Here is a 25,094-nt window from a genome sequence, read left to right as displayed (position 1 = left end):
CCTAATTTCTAAAGCTGAAACTTTAGATCTCTAGTTATTAGATAGCTTTCATTTTCTAATATTATTGTATAAAATCACAAATTTCCTTTTTAATTCTAACTGTATCTTACAAATTTTAATTCACTTTTTATCATTCAGTTTGAAATATTTCCTAATTCTACTTTAAATTTTTTTACTTTCTGTTATAGATTTCTTAGAAATGTGTATTTAATTTACCAAATATTTGATGGATTTTCTAGTTGATTTATAGTCAGCGTGTGATTTATAGTCATGATCATTCTGAAAGTATACATGAGTACTCTACAAAATATTTAGTGTTGACCTAATGCTGTCAAGTTGAATGATCATATTATTTAGAGAGTCTATAAACTTACTGATTTTGTTTTGCTAATCAGAGTGGAGTTAAAAATCTGCAATAATAATTGTCAATTTTTTAAAAATTCTGTGAATTTTAAAAACAGATTCATTTATGTATTTGAAAGAGTGACAAAGAGAGAGAAAATCTTTCATCTGGTGGTTCATGCTCCAAATGGCCACAACAGCTGGGGCTGGGCCAAGCTGAAGCCAGGAGCCAGGAACTCCATCCAGGTCTCTCACATGGGTACAGGAAGTCAAATAGTTGAGCCATGATCTGCTACCTCCCAGGCACATTAGCATGGAGTTGTACTGTCACAGGAGTCATTAGGATTCCAACCACAACCCCGTGGCTCTCAACTCACACCTTTATGAATTTTTGCTATATGTAATGTGAAGTTCTAGTAGCATCACCTTTAGAATTTGTGTGTGTATGTGTGTTTTAAATGAATTGATCCTCTCATCGTTATGGAATACCTATTTTAATATGTGGGAATACTTTTTTCTTGAAGTCTATTTTTTTAGTCATACAGCCATGCCAGCTTTTATTTTATTTATTTCATTTTTTAAAATTTGAAATCCAGATAGACAGTTTGAGAGGGGGAGAGAAACAGAAACAGAAAGATCTTCCATCTACTTGTTCACTCCTCAGACATCTGCAGTAGCCAATGTCAGGATCCGAGAAGTGAACACAGAGCACCCATGGAGGTGGCAGAGACCTAAGTACTTGGGCCGTCATCTGCTATGTCCTGAGGTGCGCATTAGCAGGAAGCGGCAATGAGGAGCAGGGCCAGGACTTGAGTCCAGGCACTTTGACATGGGCTGTGGGAAGCCCAAGTGGCATCTTAACCGTTGTCTGAAACACCTGTTAAACCCATGCCCATTTTTTAATACTTACTGTTTACACGGTATATCTTTCCACCCTTTTTCTTTCAAACTGTCTGAGGCTTTATGTTTATAGTATATTTCTTATACATAGAATGTAGTTGGAGTTTACTTTTTCAAAATCTACTTTGACAACATTTGTCTTGGACTTGGAACATTTACTGTATATTTACTTGAGTGTTTATTGATGCGATTAGGTTTACACATACCATCTTGATATTTGTTTTCTATTTGTCCCGTCTAGTTTTTTTTTTTTTTAAGAGTTATTTATTTTACTTGAAAGTCAGAGTTTACTTGAAAGTCAGGTGCAGCGGCCCGAGGACTTGGACCATCTTCTGCTGCTATCCCAGGCAATAGCAGAAAGATGGATGGGAAGTGGAGCAACTGGGACTCGAACCGGTGCCCATATGGGATGCTGGCGCTTCAGGCCAGGGAGTTAACCTGCTGTGCCACAGCACCGGCCCCACATCTAGTTTTTGTCTCTTTTTTTCTACATCCTTTTGGATGAATCAAATATTTTATTAGTTTTTTTTTTCTTATACTAATGGCTTTTTAGATATACTTTTAGAATATATTTGTGGGTTTTTAGAATTATAGTCTACTTTGAATTAATATCATTTAATACCATTCAAAAAATTTTTAATGTGTTGGTTTACTGTTGGTTCTGTAGTTTTCAGTTTCTGATTTAGCGCTGTTATTTTCCATTTGTTCATTTTATCTATCTTTTCCTTGAAATCTTTAAACATTTCTTTAAAGATTTATTTTGGGGGGGAAGCCACAACAATGCAAAAGTTGAACTTTGTAAATTCACATTTATTAAATAAAAAAAAGATTTATTTTATTTATACCAAAGGCAGAGTTATATAGAGAGGGAGAGATATATAGAGAGATCTTCCTTCTAATGGCTCACTCCCCAAATGGCTGCAACAGCCAGTGCTGGGCCAGACCAAAGCCAGGAGCCAGGAGCTTCTTCAGGATCTCTCACGCAGGTACAGGGGCCCAAGCACTTGGACCATCTTCTACTGCTTTCCCAGGCCATAGCAGAGATCTGGGTCAGAAGAGGAGCAGCTGGGATGCAAACCAGTACCCATATGGGATGCTGGCACTGCACGGCTTCACCCATTACGCCACAGCGCCAGCCCCAACTTTATTTTTTGTTGAGATTTCATTTTCCCATTCTTTTCACTCATCTAGTTTATTATTATTATTATTATTATTATTATTACATTCCAAACACTATGAATCACACATGATAGAATCTGGCTAATGTCTTCTTTTAGAGAGTGGTGTTTTGTTCTGCCAGGGAGTCCTGTTCCAAGGGGACTCACTTGATCATGTCAGGCTTGCCTTTCGCTTTCATTTCAGTTCTAATTCACTTCAGGTCGATTTCAGTTCTGTCCTTACACCTCAGGCATGCTTTGTCTGAGTTTCAGCTTCATGCTTGAAGTGCTCAGCCACGTTTCTCTACGTGGAATTTCAGTGCTCTGCAGTCCTGCGCCACCTTTGGTACTCAGCTCTCAGACATGGAGCCGCTTCTTTTGCTAAACTTCTAGAATCTTCTTTTGTGCTTGTACAGCCAAAAAAAAAAACCTCTCAGAAAATCTGTACGCAAACTTCTGGGCCCTCCTGGGGCAGGATGTTGACTTGCTTCCACAGCCCTGCCCTCTGGCTTCACCCTTCTCCAGGTGGTGGGACTGCTATTGAGTTGCTTTGGTTTCATGTCCCTCCCCCAGGTCTGGAATAGGACCCAAGGCAGAAAGCTGGAGTGCACAAAGGCTCGCTGCCCGCATTACCCTTCATTCCCCATTGATGTGAAACTTTGTGTTGGAGTCTGTGAAAGATACAAATAGGTAAATGACAATGAGCTTACAAATTAGAGAGAAAATGTTTAGATGGGCTATGAGATTGAGTATTTTCCTTGATTTCAGAAATCTGAGGACACTAGCTGATTGGTGGAGAGAAAGACCACATTTTCCCTAGATATTTCAGACACCGTATTTCAAACTCTAAACCAAGGGTGGAAAGGAAGCAAGTGGAACATCACATACCAGAGTGATTTATACCCCAATTGGATCATTAACACGTTGTGAGACGATGCAGTATCATTCTCAGAGGCCTCTCATGTCAAATTCCCTCTCTTTTATTTTTAAAATATGTGCCTGGATGCTGTCCTTCAGGGATTTGGAAATGAACTAGAGCCAGTATCATCTGCGACTTTTTCTGTTTCAGCTCAGAAAAATGCTGCATCTGTCCCAGACCTTTCAATCTGGTTTGATCTTACTGCCAGCCTTTATTCCTCCACATCTGTTGTAGAATGCTTGCTCTGTGCCAGACACTCTGCTAGAATCTGCGTATAGAGCGATGAATGACCCAGTCCATGTCCGGAGTGCCTCCCAAAAGTGCAGCAGAATATGGTTAAGATCTTCGATAGAGGTCAGCTGCAAACACACACACACAATGAACATTTAGCTAAGGCCGAGGAGAGAAGATGCCAGGAAAGGCCTCCTGGAGGTGGTGTATCTGAGCCGAGTTTTGAAATGTGGGTGAAAGTGGATGCAATGGGCAAGGGTCAAGCATACTTTTGGGAGCTGCACCCCTGGGAATGTGGAAGCCTTGGGAAAATCAGGACTTCAAGTCGGGTTTCCCTGGCCTTGGACTCTGAAGCAGAGACTGGAGAGCCATGGGCAAGGGTTAGTTAGATCAGAGGGTCTCTCATTAATCAGGGAGCCTGTTCTGAGCCATTTTCTGTCATTGAATTTCAATGTTTTTAATCACCAAAGCAATACATGTTTATGGTAGAAAATGAAAAATATATAGATAGGTAAACTGAAGAAAATTATACTGCACATAATCTTTCCATAAAACGGTTTTTAACAAGTTATATATTGGGCTGGCGCCACGGCTCACTAGGCTAATCCTCCGCCTGCAGCATCGGTACACCGGGTTCTAGTCCCGGTCATGCTGCCAGATTCTGTCCCGGTTGCTCCTCTTCCAGTCCAGCTCTCTGCTGTGGCCCGGGAGGGCAGTGGAGGATGGCCCAAGTCCTCGGGCCCTGCACCCGCATGGGAGACCAGGAGAAGCACCTGGCTCCTGGCTTCAGATCGGTGCAGCGCAGGCCATAGCGTGCCGGCCGTAGCAGCCATTTGGTGGGTGAACCAACGGAAGGAGGATCTTTCTCTCTGTCTCTCTCTCTCTCTCACTGTCTAACTCTGCCTGTCAAAAAATTTAAAAAATTAAAAATTGAAAAAAAAAACAAGTTATATATCCTTTCAGACTTTTGTATGTATTTTCCTTAATAAATATGCTTTTAAACTCCTCTTCCCATTTTGTAACCTGTTTTTATGTTGTTGTTGTTGTAAGTATTTTGGAAACACTTTGTACATGTAAGTACTTATTTCTTGGCATTATTTATGATGTTTGAATAGTAATATTTTATACCACCATGTATTAACATATTCTCATATGGCTGTAAATGTATTTGGATTTTGGGCATTTGACTTGTCTTCCAATTAGAAATAGTATTTAGGCAAACATTCTTGCCCATACAGTTAATTATTTCTCTGAGTCCTTGTTAATAGCTTTATTCAATCTCTATCTTAAGGCAATAGGCTTATAAGATTAATGTACCTGGAATAAACCAAAAGCAATGAAAGGCCATACGTAACCATTTCTCCATTAATCATTAATCATCCTTGGTTGTTGCAACACCCTAAATCCCACAGTCTGCCTCCTACTATTTGATTTCTCAAATCTGCCATCTGCAAGTGGAGTGAACCGCCTCATGAGGAGCCGATGACTCAGAGTTCAGTTCAGTTTAGCAGACAATGGCTCTCCCGTGTGCCAAGGAGGGGAAGCAGGAACTCCTCCGAGAGCTCAGTCCAGAGAGGGATGTGTCGTCACCTGCAGCAAACGATGGGAGGGCCTAGGTCCACGATTAGGGCAGCACCTAGTTAGGTGCATGTGGCTCAGTGTGGTGGGTCAGATGGGTTTGGGGGGATCTGTGGGAGAAGGTGCTATGCAAGGATGGCCAAGTTTTGTTGCTATAAAGAGCAGTCAGATAACACATCCAGTAGGGGTTTGGAGTGGAATGAATACATGGTTAAACCAAATGACATCTAGATTGCTTTCCAGTGCTGCACACGTATCCTGCTTCCTAGCCACCTCCACTAGCATCCCATCATTTCACCCTCACAGCATCTGTATGGAAGAATAGATTTATCCGCATTTGTAGAGAGATAACTGAGGCCCACACTGGTAACAGGGAGGAATTCAGATCCAAACCCTAGGTCTTGTTATGCTGCATCCCGCCATGGGCTGAATTCCCTAGCAGGTGGCGCTTCCTCTACCTGCAGCTTCCTCTACCTGCAACATTCATCCTTTTTGTTTTGTTGATTCTTCTAGGAGAGAGGGAAGAAGCGTTCATGGAGACACTGCTCTCTCAATCTCTGTGTTAGGAATTTTACATAAATGATCTCATTTTATGCATGAACAACACTGTGAGAGGCTAAGGAAAGTTGGACTTACCTGCCCAGGTTAAGTAATGTGGCCAAAGACACATAACTAAAAAGTGAAGATGGATCACTGACCACGTGTGCCCTTCTTGGTGGTCCAGGTCACTTAGCATTTCCTCGCTAATCCTCCTGTGAGCTACATCTGAGCCCCCGAGGTTGAAAGGAGTGGTTCGTGATTATAAACAATTCTACTATCTGACTTCAGCTACCCGGATCACTGAGCAAACGGCAAGACTGACCCAGATGGGGAAAGTCTTGGTTACCCCCCAGCTGCCCGGCCCTTCAGCTTTCCCTGCTCAGCATTTCTTGACTATTCCTGTGCATCCCATTGGGCCAAATTAGGAACATCCCCTGGCTCTACATCCCAAGAGGTGGATTATGGAGTACCAGCCTGAACTTCTTTGGTTTTCTGTTTCCCTCTTCAAGGGTATCACGAGATTTCCTGACAATGGGGAAAGCGGGGGTGGAGGAAGATGGAGAGGGGCAGCAGACATTACAGAGCTAGCGACAATGTGGCATGATTGAGTCCCTGGTTTCTTGGCTCACATAGGCAATAGCTATTGTGTTGATCAACATTTTATTCTGTATTTCTTTCTTCGCTTATAGATAGCTGCTTCAGGTCATGAAAAAAGATACATGCAGAGAAATGAAACATGCTAGATATTCACTAAAATACTAAAAATAAAAATTAGACATAAACTACCTTATCCCATTGAAATGTTTGGCTGGACTCATAAGAACGGCGATGAGGCCACTCCTGGACGCCTGCACTAAAATGAGCCATGAGATGCGTATTTAGGGAAAATGAAGAGGGTGTTTGGATCACTGAGCAAAAGAACTTCTTCAGGCCCAGCGAGTGGGGTGAAAATTGGCATGATCATTTTAAAGCATATACAGAGTCAAACAGAATTAAAACGGAGTTTTCAAAGAAGATATGTTAGGAGAATAAAAGGCTGATAGCACTCATATTTGTAGGAAACTAGGGAGAATGAAATCAAAAGAATTCAAAAGTAAATAGAAACTTAATTCAAGTATGGGAGAAATAAAATCTCTATAATCCTCACTTGGTAAATAAAAAGGGAATACATGAAAATAAGATATCAGAAATCAGTAAGATTTTATGGGAGTATAAAGTTGGTTTTACAGAGGCAAAACCCTTTTCACTGCTGTAGAAAACACTTGATTGACTATCATTTCTTTGCAGCCTATTTAGCTAGTTTTTGCTTTTGGCTTGTACCTCAAATCCTGATTTGTGGGAAGCCAGCACCATGCCAGAGTTCTGGAGAGTGGGCCAAGGTTAGATATTGGAATTGGCCCTTTAATTTATTGTGCTGAATCTTAGGGAAGAACAAAGATTATAGGGACATGTGTTAGAATTTTAGCTATGAGAGATGAACAAGAAATATTAAATTGACTCCAACAAGTTGAGTCAGTTTGAAAACTCCCAGTCTCTTAGGATAAAAAAAAATTATAATCCTATTTAGAAATTCCTGGTGTGATCCCAGTTGTGGGATTGGTTCTTTTCATGCAACCTAGTAATTAAAAACTACATAATCCAAAATCAATTAAGTCGTAAGATAGTGTCCCAAATTCTTATTTCATTAACTTTTCAAAATATGAATAATAACTATACACACAAGAAATTCATGTTTTTCCACTGACTGCTGAAAAACAATCAAAATAAGCCCAATCATGGTAGCAACTCAATGTGAGGTGATCTACGTCCAAAATAATTTATTGGTTCCAGCTGATTTTCATATTGTGGGGTTAGTCATTAGATTAGGTTTGATGAAAAACAGATACAAGTAGAGTTGGGGATTAAAACATGTATCACATTTCCCACACAATCAGAGCTAAGTTCACCATGGTTTTTCTCTTCACAGGCTCATGCCAAAATCTGGCATCTCTACAATACTTCTTTCCGCCCAACCCAGGGAGGCCAGGTGTCCATTGCTCTAGGCTCCCACTGGATCATTCCTCGAAGAACGACCGACCACAACATCAAAGAATGTCAAAAATCTCTTGACTTTGTACTAGGCTGGTTCGCTAGACCCATATTTATCGATGGAGACTACCCCGAGAGCATGAAGAATAACCTTTCGTCTCTTCTGCCTGATTTTACTGAAGCTGAGAAAAAGTTCATCAAGGGAACAGCTGACTTCTTTGCTCTTTCCTTTGGACCAACCTTAAGCTTCCAATTGTTGGATCCTCAAATGAAGTTCCGCCAGTTAGAATCTCCCAGCCTGAGGCAGCTGCTTTCCTGGATTGCCCTGGAATATAACCATCCTCAGATATTTATTGTGGAAAATGGCTGGTTTGTCTCAGGGACCACCAAGAGAGATGATGCCAAATACATGTATTACCTCAAAAAGTTCATAATGGAAACATTAAAAGGTAGGATTCAGGTAAAATTCTCATTTCCTGCCAAAATCCACTGGAAAAATAATGTAAGGTTATCTGTAATAAAGTATGTGGATTTATATTTTTAATCATAATGTAGATTTTGGCAACAGTAGGAATGTATTTAGGTAACACCTTACTTATTCAGGGTTCTGAGGAACGTAAATTAATACTTAAAACTAAGTTTGTAGATGAAAAACTGGATTATAATGTTAGAAATTGCTTATTTTCAGAGTTGTTAATCTAGATCCTTAGACTAAAGCATACAACAAATCCCAGGCTATGTAGCTCTCTCTACATATTTTGGAGTTATTGTTTTGCTCAAATAAAAGCATGCATTAACCCCAAAAGCATGGATTCATTGTATTAAAGAGATACATGCTCTACCATGTTTATAGCAGCACTATTCACAACAGCCAAAATATGGAATTAACTGAGGTGTCTACCATCAGATAAATGGATAAAGAGAATATGATATATATATTATATATATAATGCAATATCATTCAGCTACAAAAAAGAATGAAATTCTACAACTTGCAGGAATATGATTGGAACTGGAAGGTATCATATTGAGTGAAATAAGGCAGACACAGAAAGACAAATATCACTAACATTCAAAAAAGGAAAGAAATGCCTGTGTGTATCAGTTTTGCTCTAAATACAATGTTTTGTCCAAAAAAAAGCATTATTAAAAGAAAAAGCATAATCCACATTTCATAGAGAAAATAATAGTTCATTATTTTAATAACTTTCTTCCTTTATTGCATCAGGCACAATGCTAGGGTACACAGTGGAACAAGACCTCTCCCTAGCCCTGTAGAGCACCCATTGGAAATAAGGAACTGTCTCAGATTTGGGAATGGTCTATTTGTGAAGACCTTTATTTGTGGTATTATCTAGATTGGACTAGAACCTTCTGTCAATAAGAAAAATCGTTGGCTTCTGAAACAAGAAGAATTAAACTTAATTTATGTCTTTAAGTAATAACCCCCCCAGAGAGTGATCAGTGAAGGTCGTGTTGCTCTTGTCTCCTCTTCCCTTTGCAGCCATCAGGCTGGACGGGGTGGATGTCATCGGGTACACAGCGTGGTCCCTCATGGATGGTTTTGAGTGGCACCAAGGATACAACATCAGACGGGGACTCTTCTATGTTGACTTTCTGAGTCAGGATAAGAAGTTGCTGCCGAAGTCTTCAGCCTTGTTCTACCAAAAGCTGATAGAGAAAAATGGCTTCCCTCCTTTACCTGAAAATCAACCCCTAGAAGGGACCTTTCCCTGTGACTTTGCTTGGGGAGTTGTTGACAACTACATTCAAGTAAGTCAGCTGACAAAACCAATCTTCAGTCTCACCAAGCCCTATCACTAGTAAGTAGTGTTTCCTTATTAGGCTCTTCACATGGCACATTGTCAGTTCTTTAGCCAAACACAATTTTCTTAAAAGCATACTCAGTGCACAAATTGGAATGCAGCACCCCTTTTTCTAAAAATCTTCCAGACTTCATCTTGCACTTTAAATTAGATTCAAATGGAAATAAACCTGAAACGTGAATGTGTAAGATATTTTAAGACAGATAAAAATAATAAAATACATTTTTGTTCTATGGTGTTCAACCCCTTTTAAAGCAGTTGGGTTTTTCCATAAACAAGATAAATTTTTTTAAAGATTTTATTTATTAATTTGAGAGGTAGAGTTACAGACAGTGAGAGGGAGAGACAGAGAGAAAGGTGTTCCCTCCATTGGTCCAATCCCTAAATGGCTGCAATGGCCAGAGCTGCGCAGATCTGAAGCCAGGAACCAGGAGCCTCTTCCGGGTCTCCCATGCGGGTGAAGGGCCCAAGGACTTGAGCCGTCCTCTGCTGCTTTCCCAGGCCATAGCACAGAGCTGGATTGAAAGAAGAGCAGCTGGGACTAGAACCAGTGCCCATATGGGATGCTGGCACCAAAGGCAGAGGATTAACCCACTTTACCACGTTGCCTGCCCCAAGATATCCTTTTCCAAAGTCAAAGTACTGGAGAATTGAGGGAGCCACTGATATATTTGAGGCAGGAACAGATGGCCTCCTTCTTGAAGTATAACCATGTGGCTTGCAGAAATACCCAAGAAAGCTCTTTGCTTCAGTGTTTCACTGATGACAATGTCCTTTTACAATCGTGGTCATTGAAATGGTATGGGAGTCTTTCCAAATGATCAATCAGTATTTATGGAATATTTACTATGTAGTTGGCCCTCCATATTCTTTTTAATTTACCTAATTGTAAAAGGACTTGTTTTCCAGTTTACTGCATATGTTTTTAAGAAGATTTTATTATGTATTTGAAAGCAGAGTGACAGAGAGGGAGAGACACAGGGGTGTGAGGAATGATATTCCATCTACTGGCTCTTCCTTCAAATGCCTGGGACAGCTGGATCTGGGCCAGGCTGCAGCCAGGAGCCAAGAGCCAGCAACTCCATCTGAGTTTCCAGCATGGGTGGCAGGGGCCCAGGTACTTGAGGCCAATATCTGCTGCCTGCCCTGGTGCATTAGCAAGAAGGTGAATCAGAATTGGAGTAACTGGGATTAGAAAGAGCACTTCAATTTGGGGTGAGGGCATCCCAAGCAGTGGCCTAACCCACTGCACCACAACACCTACCCCAACTGAATACTTTAGTAAGCTCTTTCTACATGTCTCCTGTGTACGAAGCCCTGTTGTGTGTTTCTGGGCTCGCTTGGTTAAGTGGAGTGCCCGTGGGGAACACATTGAGATGAATAAGATGCCCCTTGCTTTAAAAGGTGCAAAGGAACCCACTGAAAGTAAATGATGGAGACACAATGAGTGTAATGGAGTGAACAGAACAGGATGGTAAGTGAGCAGGGTGGTGGGGTTGGGGGAGGAGCTACTGAATTTAGTTTGGGTGTGAAAACAATAACCAAAACAGAGATAAAAATCAGCATCCATTGTCAAGCAGTGAGACTTAGCATGTTGAGTTTTTCTAGCCAACTCATTGTTCCTATAAAGCACAGCTTTAGAAGAAGTTACTTGGAGGACTGCTTGGACCTGAAGAAAGGTTTTCTAGTTGAAGTGGGTTGTTCTTTTCTAGTGGTAAATATCAAGTTGCAATCTTTTATTTGTAAGGACATAAATCAACACTACTCTTAATAATTTTGTGTGGGTCTGGATTATTCTTGTGTCTTTTTCAGATCATGTAGTTTGTTTTAGAGACAGTCCTGGACTTCAATGTAAAGGACAGAGATTTCTGAGCCCAATACAAAGTCTTAGCTCCGTTTTGCCCAGCTTGAGAGTTTGCTGCCTGCTCCCTCTCTGTCCTCCCTCGATCCAGGACTATTTGGAACCACCCTCTATTAATTTCCCTTTCCAGAGTGGGGTCTCCAGGTCAAGTGGATTGGAGGTGACAGAAGTGGGACTGGTGAGGAGCAGGAGAGAAGGAGACAAGGAGGAGGAGAAGACGACGCCTCTACAATCCTTCCTTCCTCCTCCCCTTTATTAGCTGTAGGAGTCAGCTCCTACATTTTTCATTACTGTAGTAAAAGGCCTGAGGCAATGAACTTGAAAAGAGAAAACAGTATTCAGCTGGAAGTTTTGGAGGTGCGAGTCCAAGATTGGCCAGTTCCGTTGGTTCAGCTTCTCACGAGAGTGGCTGATGGTGTCGGTGGGACGTGTGCAATGCATGACCACAAGATGAGTGGGGAAGCAGAGAGTGCAGCTGGTCCCAAACTCCGGCTTTTACAACAACCCTCCTCTGAGAGCTACCGTTGGAGGGCATGCCCCTACTGACCTAAGGCCCTCTCTTTAGCTCTGCGTCCTAGATGCCAGAATGGATTCAGTTTCCACCCTGTTAGTGCCGTTAACTTATGATTTGGGGGTTTAAAGTCTTGCATGAGTTCAGAGGCCAAATTATAGTCAAACCCTAACAATGGGGCTCGGGGTAGATTGGAGGACCCTGTCCCTGTTCTAGTGCTTGACTTTCTGTGGGCTCCCTGCTGGGCACCATGCCCTGTGACAGTTCCATCCCGTGACAGCAGCCTGAGTCTGCGGGTAGCTCCCAGTTCATCTTAGTGTGTGAGAGTCTCATGACCTGCTCCCTGGTGTAGACTCTAGGGACCCAGGGAAGTTTTGCTGCACTCTGCTCCCCACCCAAGGGCTGTGTGGTTGCATTGGGAACTGGAAATTAGTGAGAAAGTGTTCTGGGTGTGTCCTATTTTCTTGAGAAAGGAGAGAGACTGTGGTGGGAAGTGAAATGTCTGATTGTCTAGGCAGGGCGATGCAGGGGGGCTGGGAATGCTTTGTGTCTCAAGCCCTAGAGGCAGTGGGTTTAGAGTCTGGTCACAGGGCGGGCCCCTCAGCAGCCCAGAGCCCCTCCCTCAGGTCCCGCTGTCCTTTTACCTCCTCAGTTCTGTCCCTCCAGCTCTCAGACCCGGGGGGGGATGTGAACTCCTCTGGAAACTCTCCGGGGTGGGCGGGGTGGGGGGGATTGGTGTGTGTGCTCCTTTGAGGTCTTCTCCCCATGCATTGCCTTCTGTGGCAGCATCCTTCCCAGGCCCACTCCCTAACGAACTCGTCAAAGTGAGGCCTTTGCTGTGCCAGCTCCACGGTGTGTCTGCAGTTACAAGCACTTCCTCTGTGCTTTTCATACGTTATAGATCAAAATCCTGAGAAGTGATTTTTAAGCCATCGAAATTCATCTTTTCCCTCGTGGCTAGTGTTTCAAACTCTTAGTATTCATGGTATACATTTCTCTCTCTTTTTTTTTTAAAGATTTATTTATTTTCTTTTATTTGAAAGTCAGAGTTACATAGAGAGAGAAGGAGAGGCAGAGAGAGAGGGAGAGAGAGGTTTCCATCCTTTGGTTCACTCCCCAATTTGCCGCATGGCCGGAGCTGCACCGATCTGAAGCCAGGAGCCAGGAGCTTCTTCTGGGTCTCCCATGCGGGTACAGGAGCCCAAGCACTTGGGCCATCTTCTACTGCTTTCCCAGGCCATAGCAGAGAGCTGGATCGGAAGTGGAGCAGCCAGATCTCGAACCAGCACCCATATGGGATGCCAGCACTGCAGGCAGCAACTTTAACAACTATGCCACAACACCGGCCCTTCGTGGCATACATTTCACCTGAACAACTTTAAAATTCACATCCCATGCAACCCAAAACCTGTCTCAAGTCTGACCTTGGGCTCATTCCTATGGAGCCATTTTGCTTGGATCTAAGTTCCCAGCTGGCAGGTTTGTTTTCCCCTAACCTCAATGCTCATAGTAAAATAACTACAGAATGTGCTACGAACTGAGGACACAGAACTTCTTTGACATCAGAGAAAGTTCCTTCCAAAATATACTAAATACATGCTTTATACCCACTCCTTCTAAACAGGCCAACTGTAGTATTTCATTTTTTAGCAAAAACTAAATCAACAAGTTAATGGATGTTGGATGGAATGTGCCTCAACACCCATTTCTAAATGCCCTATATTTTCCAGAAACAGATTAAAAAATTATACTTTAGTCTCTCATATTTGTTTTGTGATAGATTGAATAAAAGTTGTTTTGGAACAATTATGGTAGAGAAGTTATGAATTTAGTCAGCTCAGAGCTCTATAAAAATAATCCAGAAAATTTCTTCAAGCCCTAACACTTTTACTTTGAAAGAGCGTGTAAATATTTTCTCTTGCAAGGCTGAGGAAACATGATTTGTGCATGCATCGCAGTGGAAAAACACTTGTGCCAGCATTCACACGGCGCTAAGGGAAGTGCATGGGTGGGTGGACTACATGGGACCATTCTCCAGGAAAAGCAATTTCCCTCTGCTACGCTGATTTTCATTGCTTTCCTTCATAAACACAGCATTTAGTCCTCTAGACTTACAACAGGCCCCCCAAATGCAGCAAAACTTTTGCCAGAGCCTCAAAACCAGGTTTACCTGACCCCTGCTTCACCAGGGAACCCGGCCAAGGAGCCTCTTCCGGCTGATTACGGTGGAGGAGGAGGCGGGCTTAGGCTGCACGGCTTTCAGGTGGACTTCTCGGTTCGCGTTTCCTCCACCGCTTACATGTGGAGGGAGGAGTTTGATTTTTAATATTTGCCCATTTTTCCTAAATAGCTATTTTGCATTTTGGAGGCATAGACGAGGCTGCTTCAAGATGTTTGTGGGCAATGGACTTGGAGGAGTTTATTTTGATGCCAAAATGGAATTGGAAACTTGTGTATACTTTTTCATAATAAATGTTTCCATGAACTATTTATTTATATGTGTATTTGAGAGACAGAGAGAATATGAGTTTCCATCCATTGGCTCAGTCCTCAAATGTCCACCGTTGGCCAAGGTTGGGTGGGAGTTGGGGACACAACCCAGGCCTACTTCCCAGGTAGGTGGGAGAGGAGGGAAGCCCCCTCATATGGAGAGATTCCAACATTACTTTGCATCAAGATAAACTTACCTTTTAATTCTATGTCCCATGACATTTTTGAAGTACCTGCATAGATCGCATGCTTGAGTCACCAGTGTCATCATTGTTCCAGAAAATAATTTAGAAAAAAACCCTCTATGCCACAAAATACTATTGGTAGATAGAAATATTGCCTCTTATTTCTCCACTCTCTTTCAGAGCTTTTTTCTTTTTTTCTTTAAGGAGTTCTTTATTTATTTCAAAGAGAGAGAGAGAGAGAGACCAAGAAAGAGATCTTTCATCTACTGGCTCACCCTGCAAATGGCTGCACCAGCCAGGCCTGGGTCAGGTGGAAGCCAGGAGCCAGGAACTCCATGTATGTCTCCCACATGGGCAGCGGACAGAAGCAGAGCATCCGGGCCTTACCTGGCACTCTGCCGATATGGGGTGCCTGTGTTGCACACAGCCATTAACCCACTGCACCACAGTGCCGGCCCCTCTCTTTCAGAGTTTCCACCATCAATCCGATTGAATGTTTTAAATTCTGCCGTTGACTCTAAAGCCAGTGAAAGGCAATAGTTAAGCTTATTGACCTCCTCTCCCTATTGCAAACCCCAGCAGTGATATGCTTTTAAGCATGGTTTAATGATCAACATTTGATTCTAGAAGATTCCTTTTCTGACTCCAGCTCAGGTTTCCCGTTTTTGCTTTGTCTAATCCTTTTTTTGTTGCTTAAAGAGTCCCACAGCATTAGTGAATTCTTCTTACTATAGGAACATCCAAAAATATCTTGCTAGCATCCTACAAACGGTGCGTGGAGTCCTGAGTACTGGTTTTCGGATGGGCTCTCACTCCGATGTTTTTTTAAACATGAAATTTTGAGAGTTAGAACTGTGAGCAAATTTAAAACATAGACAAAAGAAAGCAAAAGGTTTTCTTCCTCTGGAACTGAGACTTTATGAAAAGAAGTTAAAAATTCGTCTCCAGAAAGGCTGCGACGGTGGCTTATCTCGCTTGCACGAGTTGTTGAAATCACTGCATGGCATCGCTCTTTCCTCTTGGTAGGTAGACACCACCCTGTCGCAGTTCACAGATCCGAATGTTTACCTGTGGGATGTCCACCACAGCAAGAGGTTGATTAAGCTGGACGGGGTTGTGAGCAGGAAGAGGAAATCCTATTGCGTGGACTTCGCGGCCATCCGGTCCCAGATCGTCTTACTGCAGGAAACGCACGTCACGCATTTCCACTTCTCCCTGGACTGGGCCCTGGTGCTCCCTCTGGGCAACCAGTCCCAGGTGAACCACACGGTCCTGCGCTACTACCGCTGCGTGGTGGAAGAGCTGGTTCGTGCCAACATCACGCCCGTGGTGGCCCTGTGGCAACCTGCGGCCCCACACCAGGGCCTGCCGCAGCCCCTGGCCCAGCAGGGCGCCTGGGAGAACCCACACACTGTCCTGGCCTTTGTGGAGTACGCCCGGCTGTGCTTTACGGAGCTGGGCCACCGCGTCAAGTTCTGGATCACCATGAACGAGCCGAACACGCGCAACATGACCTACAGGGCCGGGCACCACCTGCTCAAGGCACATGCGCTGGCCTGGCGCGAGTACGACAAAAAATTCAGGCCCGCCCAGAAGGGTAAAATATCCATAGCCTTGCAGGCCGACTGGATTGAGCCCGCCTGCCCCTTTTCCCAGAAGGACAAGGAGGTGGCCGAGAGAGTGCTGGAATTTGACATTGGCTGGCTGGCCGAGCCCATTTTCGGCTCTGGGGACTATCCCCGTGTGATGAGGGACTGGCTGAACCAAAGAAACAATTTTCTTCTACCGTATTTCACCGAAGAGGAGAGACAACTGGTCCGGGGTTCCTTTGATTTTCTGGCTCTAAGCCATTACACCACCATCCTTGTAGACTGGGAAAAAGAAGATCCCACAAAATACAGTGATTACTTGGAAGTGCAGGAGATGACCGACATCACGTGGCTCAATTCTCCCGGGCAGGTGGCAGTGGTGCCTTGGGGGTTACGTAAGGTGCTGAACTGGCTGAAGCTGAAGTATGGGGACCTCCCCATGTATGTCATGGCCAACGGAATTGATGATGACCTGCAGGCGGAGCAAGACCAGCTGCGGGTGTATTACATTCACAATTATGTGAATGAAGCACTCAAAGGTAAGGCACTCCCAAGAGCAACCCCTTGCAGATAGGTCTCCAAGGGCATGGGGCCTGACAGGAGCTCTGCTAGAAGCTACACACTGTCACCCGTGGACCCAAGGGCTCCTTGTAGCTGGCCACGGTGGGGCAGCCCAGGGCGTATCCAGTAAGAGAGTATCACAAGAAGTTTGTGGGAAACGGAATTCAGAGATAAGTTTATGTTGATGCAAGCACCTTTGAAATCCATGCATAGTGACTTCGTGATACGCATTTTCCACGAATTTATTGAATACTCCTTTTAGGCATGGACTTAAATACCTATCTTTTTCAAAAAAATTATGTGAAAGGCAGAGGGAGAGAGAGAAAAAAAAAATGAGAGAAAGCTTCGGTTTGTTGGTTCACTCCCCAGCTGCTCACAGTGGCTGGACATGGGCCAAGCTGAAGCCAGGAGCCAGGAACTCAATTCAGGTCTCCCTCATGGGTGGCGGGGATCCAAGTACTCTAGCCATTACTGCTACTTCCCAGGGTGCGCCTTAGTAGCAGCTGGAATTGGGAGCAGAGCTGGGACTTGAACACAGGCGCTCTGATATGGGTGTGGGTGTCTTAACTGCTGAGCCAAGCCCTGGCCCCTACACCTGTCTTTGATTCCATTTTCTGTGAACTTTTTGAAGTCTCCTTATCTTTTCCCCAGGGATAAAGGAGGTTAGCTAACAGTGGAAGATCAAGTTCTCTACCACTTACCCTGGTGCTACAAAGGCACAGGCTCTCTGGTCTTCCGCCACAGATGGCCCCACAGCAATCAGAACTGGGTGATGTGCAGAAAGGTTTAACCCAAGTGAATCATAGCGGGTTTAATTCTGTAGCACCAACTGTTAAATGAAATTCAGTGTTTGTCTTGATATTTGCCTATTTGTCAAAGAAACCTTTTCTGATTAAATCTGATTGAGTCTGGAGTTTTATGAAATGATATTAAAATTTCCCCCGATGCAGCAAAGCTATGTAAAAGTGCTGTGTGGTGTGCAAGATATGTTAATAACGCCTCTCCTTGTCCTTTGGTTTTCCAGCCTATATGTTGGATGGCATCAATCTGTGTGGCTACTTTGCTTATTCCCTTAATGATCGCTCAGCTCCCAAGTTTGGCCTCTACCGTTATGCTGCAAATCAGTTTGAGCCCAAACCGTCCATGAAGTATTACAGGAGAATTATCGACAACAATGGTTTCCCAGGCTCTGAAACTCTGGGAGGATTTTGTCCAGAAGAACTCTCCAAGTGCACTGAATGCAGCTTTTTTCACAAGCGGAAGTCTTTACTGGCCTTCGTAGCTTTTCTCTTCTTTGCTTTTATTATTTCCCTCTCTCTTATCTTTTACTACTCTAAGAAAGGCAGAAGAAGTTACAAATAGTTGGGGCATGTTCCAGTCATTTGCTGTGAGATGGTTATGCACACACATCGGCTGTTAACCAGTTGCACCTCTCAGTGTTGTCAAACAGCACATTTCATACACAACCCTTTGGTGGGATGTGACAGAGGTTCTGATACGGGTCTAGGTGATTGGAAAATATTGAATAATGTGAAAAGTGCCTGCATTTGTTCTCTTTTTGGTGATTAAAGAACTGACAGGCTGTAATTTCTGTAACACATTCTGTAACAAAAGCTTGAGAGATGCTAACTGTATCAAATCAACCTTTGTACAGAAATCTAGATGACGAGAGTGGGAATATTTTCAATATGTTTCTTGAATTGATCATTGCAAGTATTAGATAAAAAATCCCAGGTAACCATCTGTCAGCTGCTCTAATAATGCCCAGTGGCCACGCCTCTATCTAATCAGTTTCCCATGAAGGAGAAGATGGCAGACTACATATGGGAGAGACAAAAGGAGCCAGGGGCTGAAGTGTTCCTTTTAAAAGCACCGTTTCAATTAAATGCTGCTAATATGCATCTGCTTATCTGATGAATGATACAGGTAGAGAGCCCTTCATGGGAGTTTCTGTGTCTTCTGGGGTGTTCTGTCAACTCTGGTCCTGGAGGGCTTTGTCTCGCAGGTGCCTTGTGGAGGGCCTACACACAGGAGACTTGATAAAAGTTTGCTACAGAAGGAATGCATCGTGAGGTGCTGAGCTCTTCAGGGAAAGCTGAGAGCCCTTGAGAAAGGCAATGGACTGCAGCATCTATAGGCAGAGGAAAGAGGAGAAGCGTGCTTCTTATTATGGACAGCACTATAATTACTTTGATTTTCATCCTTTCATTTCTGAGCAGGCTTTGGCATGAGTGAAATGACCTTTCCAGAGTCAGGGAGAATGCCTCACTCTGTGAAGCGGTGACTCCACTCTCTAGTCCTTGGCCTCGGCTGTCATTTCTTCAAGTCGGTAGCTTTTTTTAAAAAGTTCTTAATAGGCTGAGAAGCAGCCATGTCTGATTCCACTGGAAGATTTGCTTTGTGATCGCTGAGGTGAATTTGGTATTTTTACAGCTCTGCTTCGGTGAGAGTAGGGTCGGACTGGTTTTGCTTTGAACTTTTGCACTGAAACATGCTACTGATTTCTTGGAAGGGCTAATAAGGTCTTATCCTTTAATGCCCCTCAAATAAGTCTGGCTGATTTTCAGACAGGGAGTCTCTATTCCACTGGAGTTGTTTCATAGACAAGCTAATCTCCTATTAAACCGATAAACCAATGTCATACCAGCTAACTAACCTCACTGACACAGGGTCATGGCACGTACTGAAGCACTGTACTGTATCATATATCATCTTTCCGTGAAAGATAAGCTTTTGGTGGTATTCTTTTTAAAATGAGACTTGTTAAAATCTGACTCTAGAGAATCAACAGTTTATGTATATATTTTTCTGACTATAAGAGTAATATATGTTCATTGTAAAAAATTGTAAAACACAAAGTATATGTAAAAAAATAAAATTACCTATAATCTCACAACCCAGAAGTAGCCACTGCTTACATTTCCTGTGTATTTTATTTTACATGGTCAGATTTTGATATGTACAGTTATGTAACTTGTAAATTTATGATGTGTTTTCCTGTGTCATGGTCTTCAAAAGCATGAAATGTATCTTATTTAAGTACTCCTATTTGTTTGACTACTTCCTTGTTAATTACTGTGAGTTTATGAATATTGTTTAAAAGTAATTTCCTTGCTGTGTTTACTTTCATTTCCTTGAGCATAGAGAGAAGAAGTTCTCCTTGACAAAATATTCTAATAAATTTGCCTGCAACTTTGCCTTCTCATAATCATGACTCATTGCTGGCTAATTAAAAAAATTAAGGTTTGGACTGACCAAGATGTATCAGCTGTGATTGGAGCAGTGAGGAGGTGGGTGTGATGTGAGAGGGTGACCCGCCCGGCTGGAAAACAGGTGGCAGAGGGCGCCCAGGCGAGTCCTGGTGGTTGAGCTGAGGCACGGAGAGTGAGTGAAAAGAGGAAGAATTGAAAGGCACAAAACAGAGAAGCCAAAGAGAGACGGCATCTCAAAACTATTCCGCTACACGATTAAAAAGAGTGTGGTATGCAGGCCTTTGGAGGATACCACTCAGCGGCCGAATGAGAGCTGAGAGGGGGCACCTCTCCCATCAGGCCCAGGGGGCTCAGGAGGTAGGAGGGAAAGGGCTGGGAGGGGGACCTTTCTGGTCCAGCAGGGTTCTTCATGCCTTTCCTGTTGCTGGAACAGAATATCATAGACTGGGTAGTTTATGAAGAATAGAGGCTTATTGGGTCCCCGGGTCTGGAGGCTGGAGCACCCAGTGTCGAGGTGGTGGCCTTCCTGTGGCGGCATAACGTGGCAGAAGGCATGGCGTGGTGACACTGAGCAAGCATGTTAGCTCGTCTCTCATCCTTCCTTGTAAAGCCATTAACGCCCTCATGGGGACCCCACCCCTGTGACCTCATCGAATCCCAATCACCTGCCCAAGGCCCCACCTCCTGCTACCATTTTCCTAGGACTTTGGGCACTGGCCTTTCCAACATGAGGATTCTGGGGTCCATACCGCAGCCAGGGCAGTGGTGACGCACACTCCAGTCTGAACTGCTTCTGAGAGCGCTTCCTTCTTCCCACTCCAGGCCTTCCCTTCGGTTCCTTCCTCTCCCCAATTCTGCGTTTTCATATGTAGATGTCCAGGGTAGACCTGGGATGCTTGTCCTGCATATTACATGGCAGGGCCCCTCTTCAAAGCTGTAAGCCAGTGGTTCCCAGAGGCCTCTCGGCGATTCCCCACCATCCTTGCATTTGCCCTGCGCAGCTGGTTCCTTGGATCCCAGCTGGACCCTTTGCACTTAGCCCTGGCTCACGGTGCCCTGAGTTGGAAGGCTGGCTTCTCAGGTTCATTCTGGGCATTTACTATTTTATTTTTTGTCTTCCACAGGTAACAGTTGGAATCTGGTAAAGCCTTGGGAGCTTTGCTTTGTATTATTTATAACAATGCCGCCCCATAGAAATATAAGGCAAGGTACATATTCCATATTAAGGGTTTGTTTATTTGTTATTTATTTATTTGAAAGACAGAGGGACAGAGAGAGGGGGACACACAGAGATCTTCCAACTGCAGGTTGATTTCCCAAATGCCCGCAGCAGTTAGAGCTGGGCCAGGCTAAAGCCAGGACAGGAACTCCATCCAAATCGCCCATGTGGCTGGTGTTAACTCAATCTCTCGAACCATCACACACTGTCTCTCAGGAGCCTTAGTAGGATGCTGGATCAGAAGCACAGAATAGCTGGAATCAAACTTACACTCTTTTTTTTTTTTTTGACAGGTAAAGTTATAGACAGTGAGAGAGAGAGACAGAGAGAAAGGTCTTCCTTTCTGTTGGTTCACTCCCCAAATGGCCACCACGGCTGGCGCTGCGCCCATCCGAAGCCAGGAGCCAGGTGCTTCCTCCTGGTCTCCCATGCGGGTGCAGGGGCCCAAGCACTTGGGCCATCCTCCACTGCACTCCCGGGCCACAGAGAGAACTGGACTGGAAGAGGAACAACCTGGACTAGAACCTGGCGCCCATATGGGATGCTGGTGCTGCAGGTGGAGGATTAACCAAGTGAGCCATGGTGCCGGCCCCCAAACTTACACTCTCAAATGGGATGTGGGTATCCCAAGCAGTGTGGCTTAATTTGCTGTACCACAATGTGCACTCCTAATTTTAAGTTTTTTATGGGTTGGCACAGTGATTTATACATAATATTGTTCAATCAATATTGCTGATTAGTTGGATGTATGTAGGATTTAACAAAGAAATAAATGAATACACAGAATTGGCTCACTGCCTGTGCCTTGGTTGAGAGGCAGAATTCACAGGGACCAGCTGTCCATCAGAAATGGACGTGTGTTAGATGCCACACAGCTCAATTCTATGTATTCAGAGAAGGAATGGTAGGCTTATGTATGCTAACTGTTGATTACCTGCCTTTCCAGAAAACCGGGCAGGAAAGCATACTGCAGACCTAAGAGATTACCTCTAGACTGGTCCCTAAGTGAGCCGATTGCGACTTTTCTTTCTTTATTCATGTTGTCTCTCAACTACTCAGCGTTCTTCCTGACTCAGGCTAAATTCTTTATCTACAAATAAAAAGAGAGAGCTAATTTCTAGAGGAACACTTTGTGGCATCTCCAAATACTTAAAATTTCCTGGAATAAACATTCCCTCACCCCCAGACCCATTATATTTTTCAATTCTTTAAAAAAAATTGTTTATTTGAGTCAGAGTTACACCAAAGAGAGGGAGACAGAGAGAGAGAGAGAGAGAGAGAGAGAGATCTTTTATCCATTGGTTCACTCCCCAGATGGCCACAACATCCTGAGCTGAGCCAGGCCGAAGCCAGGAGCCAGGTGCTTCCTCTGGGTCTCCCACATGGGTGTCAGGGGCCCAAACACTTGGGCCATCCTCTGCTGCTTTTCCCAAGCCATGAGCAGGGAGCTGGATCAGAAGCAGAGCAGCCAGGGCACAAATTGGTGCCCATATGGGATGCCAGCGTTGCAGGCAGCAGCTAAACCTACAATGCCTCAACACTGGCCCCACATTTTCCCATTTTTATAACCACTAACTATTGCTGGAGGTTTGTTAGTTTCAGAACGTTATCCTGGGACATTTTGTTTCATACATTTGTGGTAAATGCCATTGTTTGACATCAAGAAAAATCATAGAGGATTTTGAATGAAATGTAGAAATGCCACCAATGACTGTTTGACAAACCTAAATTATATTGAAATCCTGTTTCATGATGGGATTTCTGCCCATCAGAAAAGACTTGATGACTAATATCCCACCCCTTTTTCTGACCTAATAGGTTGGAAGAGAAAAAAAAGGCCAATCTATGTATTAATTGAAATAAAGAGAAGTAGAAAAATGACCTCACAATTGTGTGCTCTTGAGCTAGTCAACCCTTGCTGAACCTCAATTTTCTCATCTTTGAAATGGGAGTAATAAAGTTGATCTTAGTACCATGCTGAACATAGTAAGCATTCAATAAATAAAGCAACTATCTTGGGCATATTTTTTCTAGACTAATTTCACATATAATTAGTGCAAATGCAATGTCTCGTAAGTCAAATATTTAGAGGTAACTAAAGTAAAACCTGGGATGATTACAGTCAAATTATTTGCCCTGAAGCCTGTTATTTTGTGACTTTGAATGCAGAATTTTCATAGAATACCTGTAGTAAAACTAAACTAAAATAAATCAATACTCATATTTACTTATAATGCTTAATTGTTTTCTTGGGTTCAGATTTTGCAGGTGTTGAATTGGGAGAATCCTGAAGATAATTTGGCAGAAGCTATTTCTGTATCATGTTGTACTATCTAGTCATTTGAAACAATCTAATGACATGGATAAATCATTAAAATTTGTGTACCTATTATTTCGTTCATAAATAATGGAAAGTTCATTAACTAATTTTTACAATTCAAAAACCTTTGGTAGAATTTCTAATTTTGGTATAATCTTTCATTATGCTTAATTTATTGTAAAACCAGCTAAATTTATTTTATGCAAATTATTAAACATTGCCTCAGTATTTAGTAAATTGCTAGACTAGGATGACCTTTCGTTCTTTTTAAAGTCTCAATTGATTAGTTTGTAAAATTCAGTTTCAATATTACAGCCCTTGTCATCTAATTATAGCTTTAAGCATTGTGTTGCCTAAGGCATTTTAGCTTGTTTTGATTCCCAACTGCATGTGAATCAAAGCTTTGGCTAATTCACACCCAAGTTATAAGGTGGCAAATTCTGCAGAGTTTTAGGGCCATGGCATTGTATGTAAGAGATGAAGGTTGATAGCCACTTTTTTTTTTTTTCCCTTTAAATTATGGTGTCCTGAGTCTTTGATAAGCAGACCCAATGCTTCAAAACATTTCAGTTGATGGGGGCAGCAGTGGCAAGCCAGAGAGGAGCAAAATGGAACTATAATTCACGAATATTGACAGGTCGGTTGAAAATACTCTATTAGTAAAAGTCAATAAGATTAAAGATGGGCAAGCCTTGATTTCAATTTGGTGCCATTCTACCATGTCCCTATTGTATCTGCACCTGTCACGGGTGTAACTGCCCACGTAGCAAGCAGCGAGGGTACCTGGGCCATCAGACAGACAGGATGAGCTGCGAGAGTCCAGCAGCGCTGGGGACAGGGCTGCCATGGTTCTCCCAAAGAAGGAGGAGGGAGATGAAGGAAGCCAGAGAGTAGCTTGCAGACTTGGGGGAAGCTCCCGAGTGGAACAGCAACCAGACTGGGTGTCCTGGGGTTTGCTGACAAGATGCAGATGGCCTGGCCTTTTCCTCACAGCCCTCACTTTCTAAAGTGCTGTTGGGGCCATGGCAGCCAAGGGGCCTGCTCATTGAGTGCTGTGGGGCTGTGTTGGAGAGTGTAGTCAGGAGCAGATTCAGTGGATGCAAGAAGGCAAGAAAGATGGAAGCCCAGAGAATTGAGCCAGACTCGAACGTCAAATTTGGAGACCCTGCTGGTGAAGCCTTTTCGATTTGCATCAGGAAGAAGTAGAAGCGGTGATGCTGGGAGAGATTTAGTTCAGGATAACCGGATGGCTTACAAGGAGATTGAGAACACCAAGGATGATTTCAGGGCCTTAGGAGAGCGGACCCAATGGAGGAGGAGAGGAAAACAAAGTGCAGGCAGGAATCACGAGGATTCAGGTGTCCAAGGAGTCAGAGCAAGTGCATGGTGGGGCGGGGGAACAGGTGAATGGAAATCGCTCTGAAGAGCAAGGGCTGTCAGTTCCCATGCATGGGAACAGAGGACATGGATTTTGGAAGAAACAATCTCTTATATAGCCCCAAACTAGACAAGGATATCCCAATTTCTAATTGATTTGCAAATTTGCTTTATAAATTGGAGCATGTAACCCCCCCTTGGTGGGGGGGGGGTCTCTGTTCTTGCCAATAAAGAGAGAAGGAGTTAGT

At 43.4% G+C, this 25,094-nt stretch overlaps 1 protein-coding gene across 1 annotated transcript in view; it reads left to right on the top strand.

Moving 5' to 3' along the window:
- KL (klotho) overlaps positions 1-18,080 on the top strand; it is a 65,800-nt gene extending 47,720 nt beyond the window's left edge. The window contains exons 2-5 of the mRNA XM_062195181.1: positions 7,634-8,144; positions 9,200-9,468; positions 15,595-16,696; positions 17,743-18,080. Of these exons, the coding sequence (XP_062051165.1) occupies positions 7,634-8,144; positions 9,200-9,468; positions 15,595-16,696; positions 17,743-18,080 (2,220 nt within the window). The remainder of the gene's footprint in view (positions 1-7,633; positions 8,145-9,199; positions 9,469-15,594; positions 16,697-17,742) is intronic.
- The last annotated feature ends 7,014 nt before the right edge of the window (positions 18,081-25,094 follow it).

The sequence above is a fragment of the Lepus europaeus genome, chromosome 6 (genome assembly GCF_033115175.1).
Source record: "Lepus europaeus isolate LE1 chromosome 6, mLepTim1.pri, whole genome shotgun sequence".
Taxonomy (NCBI): domain Eukaryota; kingdom Metazoa; phylum Chordata; class Mammalia; order Lagomorpha; family Leporidae; genus Lepus; species Lepus europaeus.
Note: the sequence above shows the minus strand (reverse complement) of the source record. Positions and strands in the feature narration are given on the sequence as shown.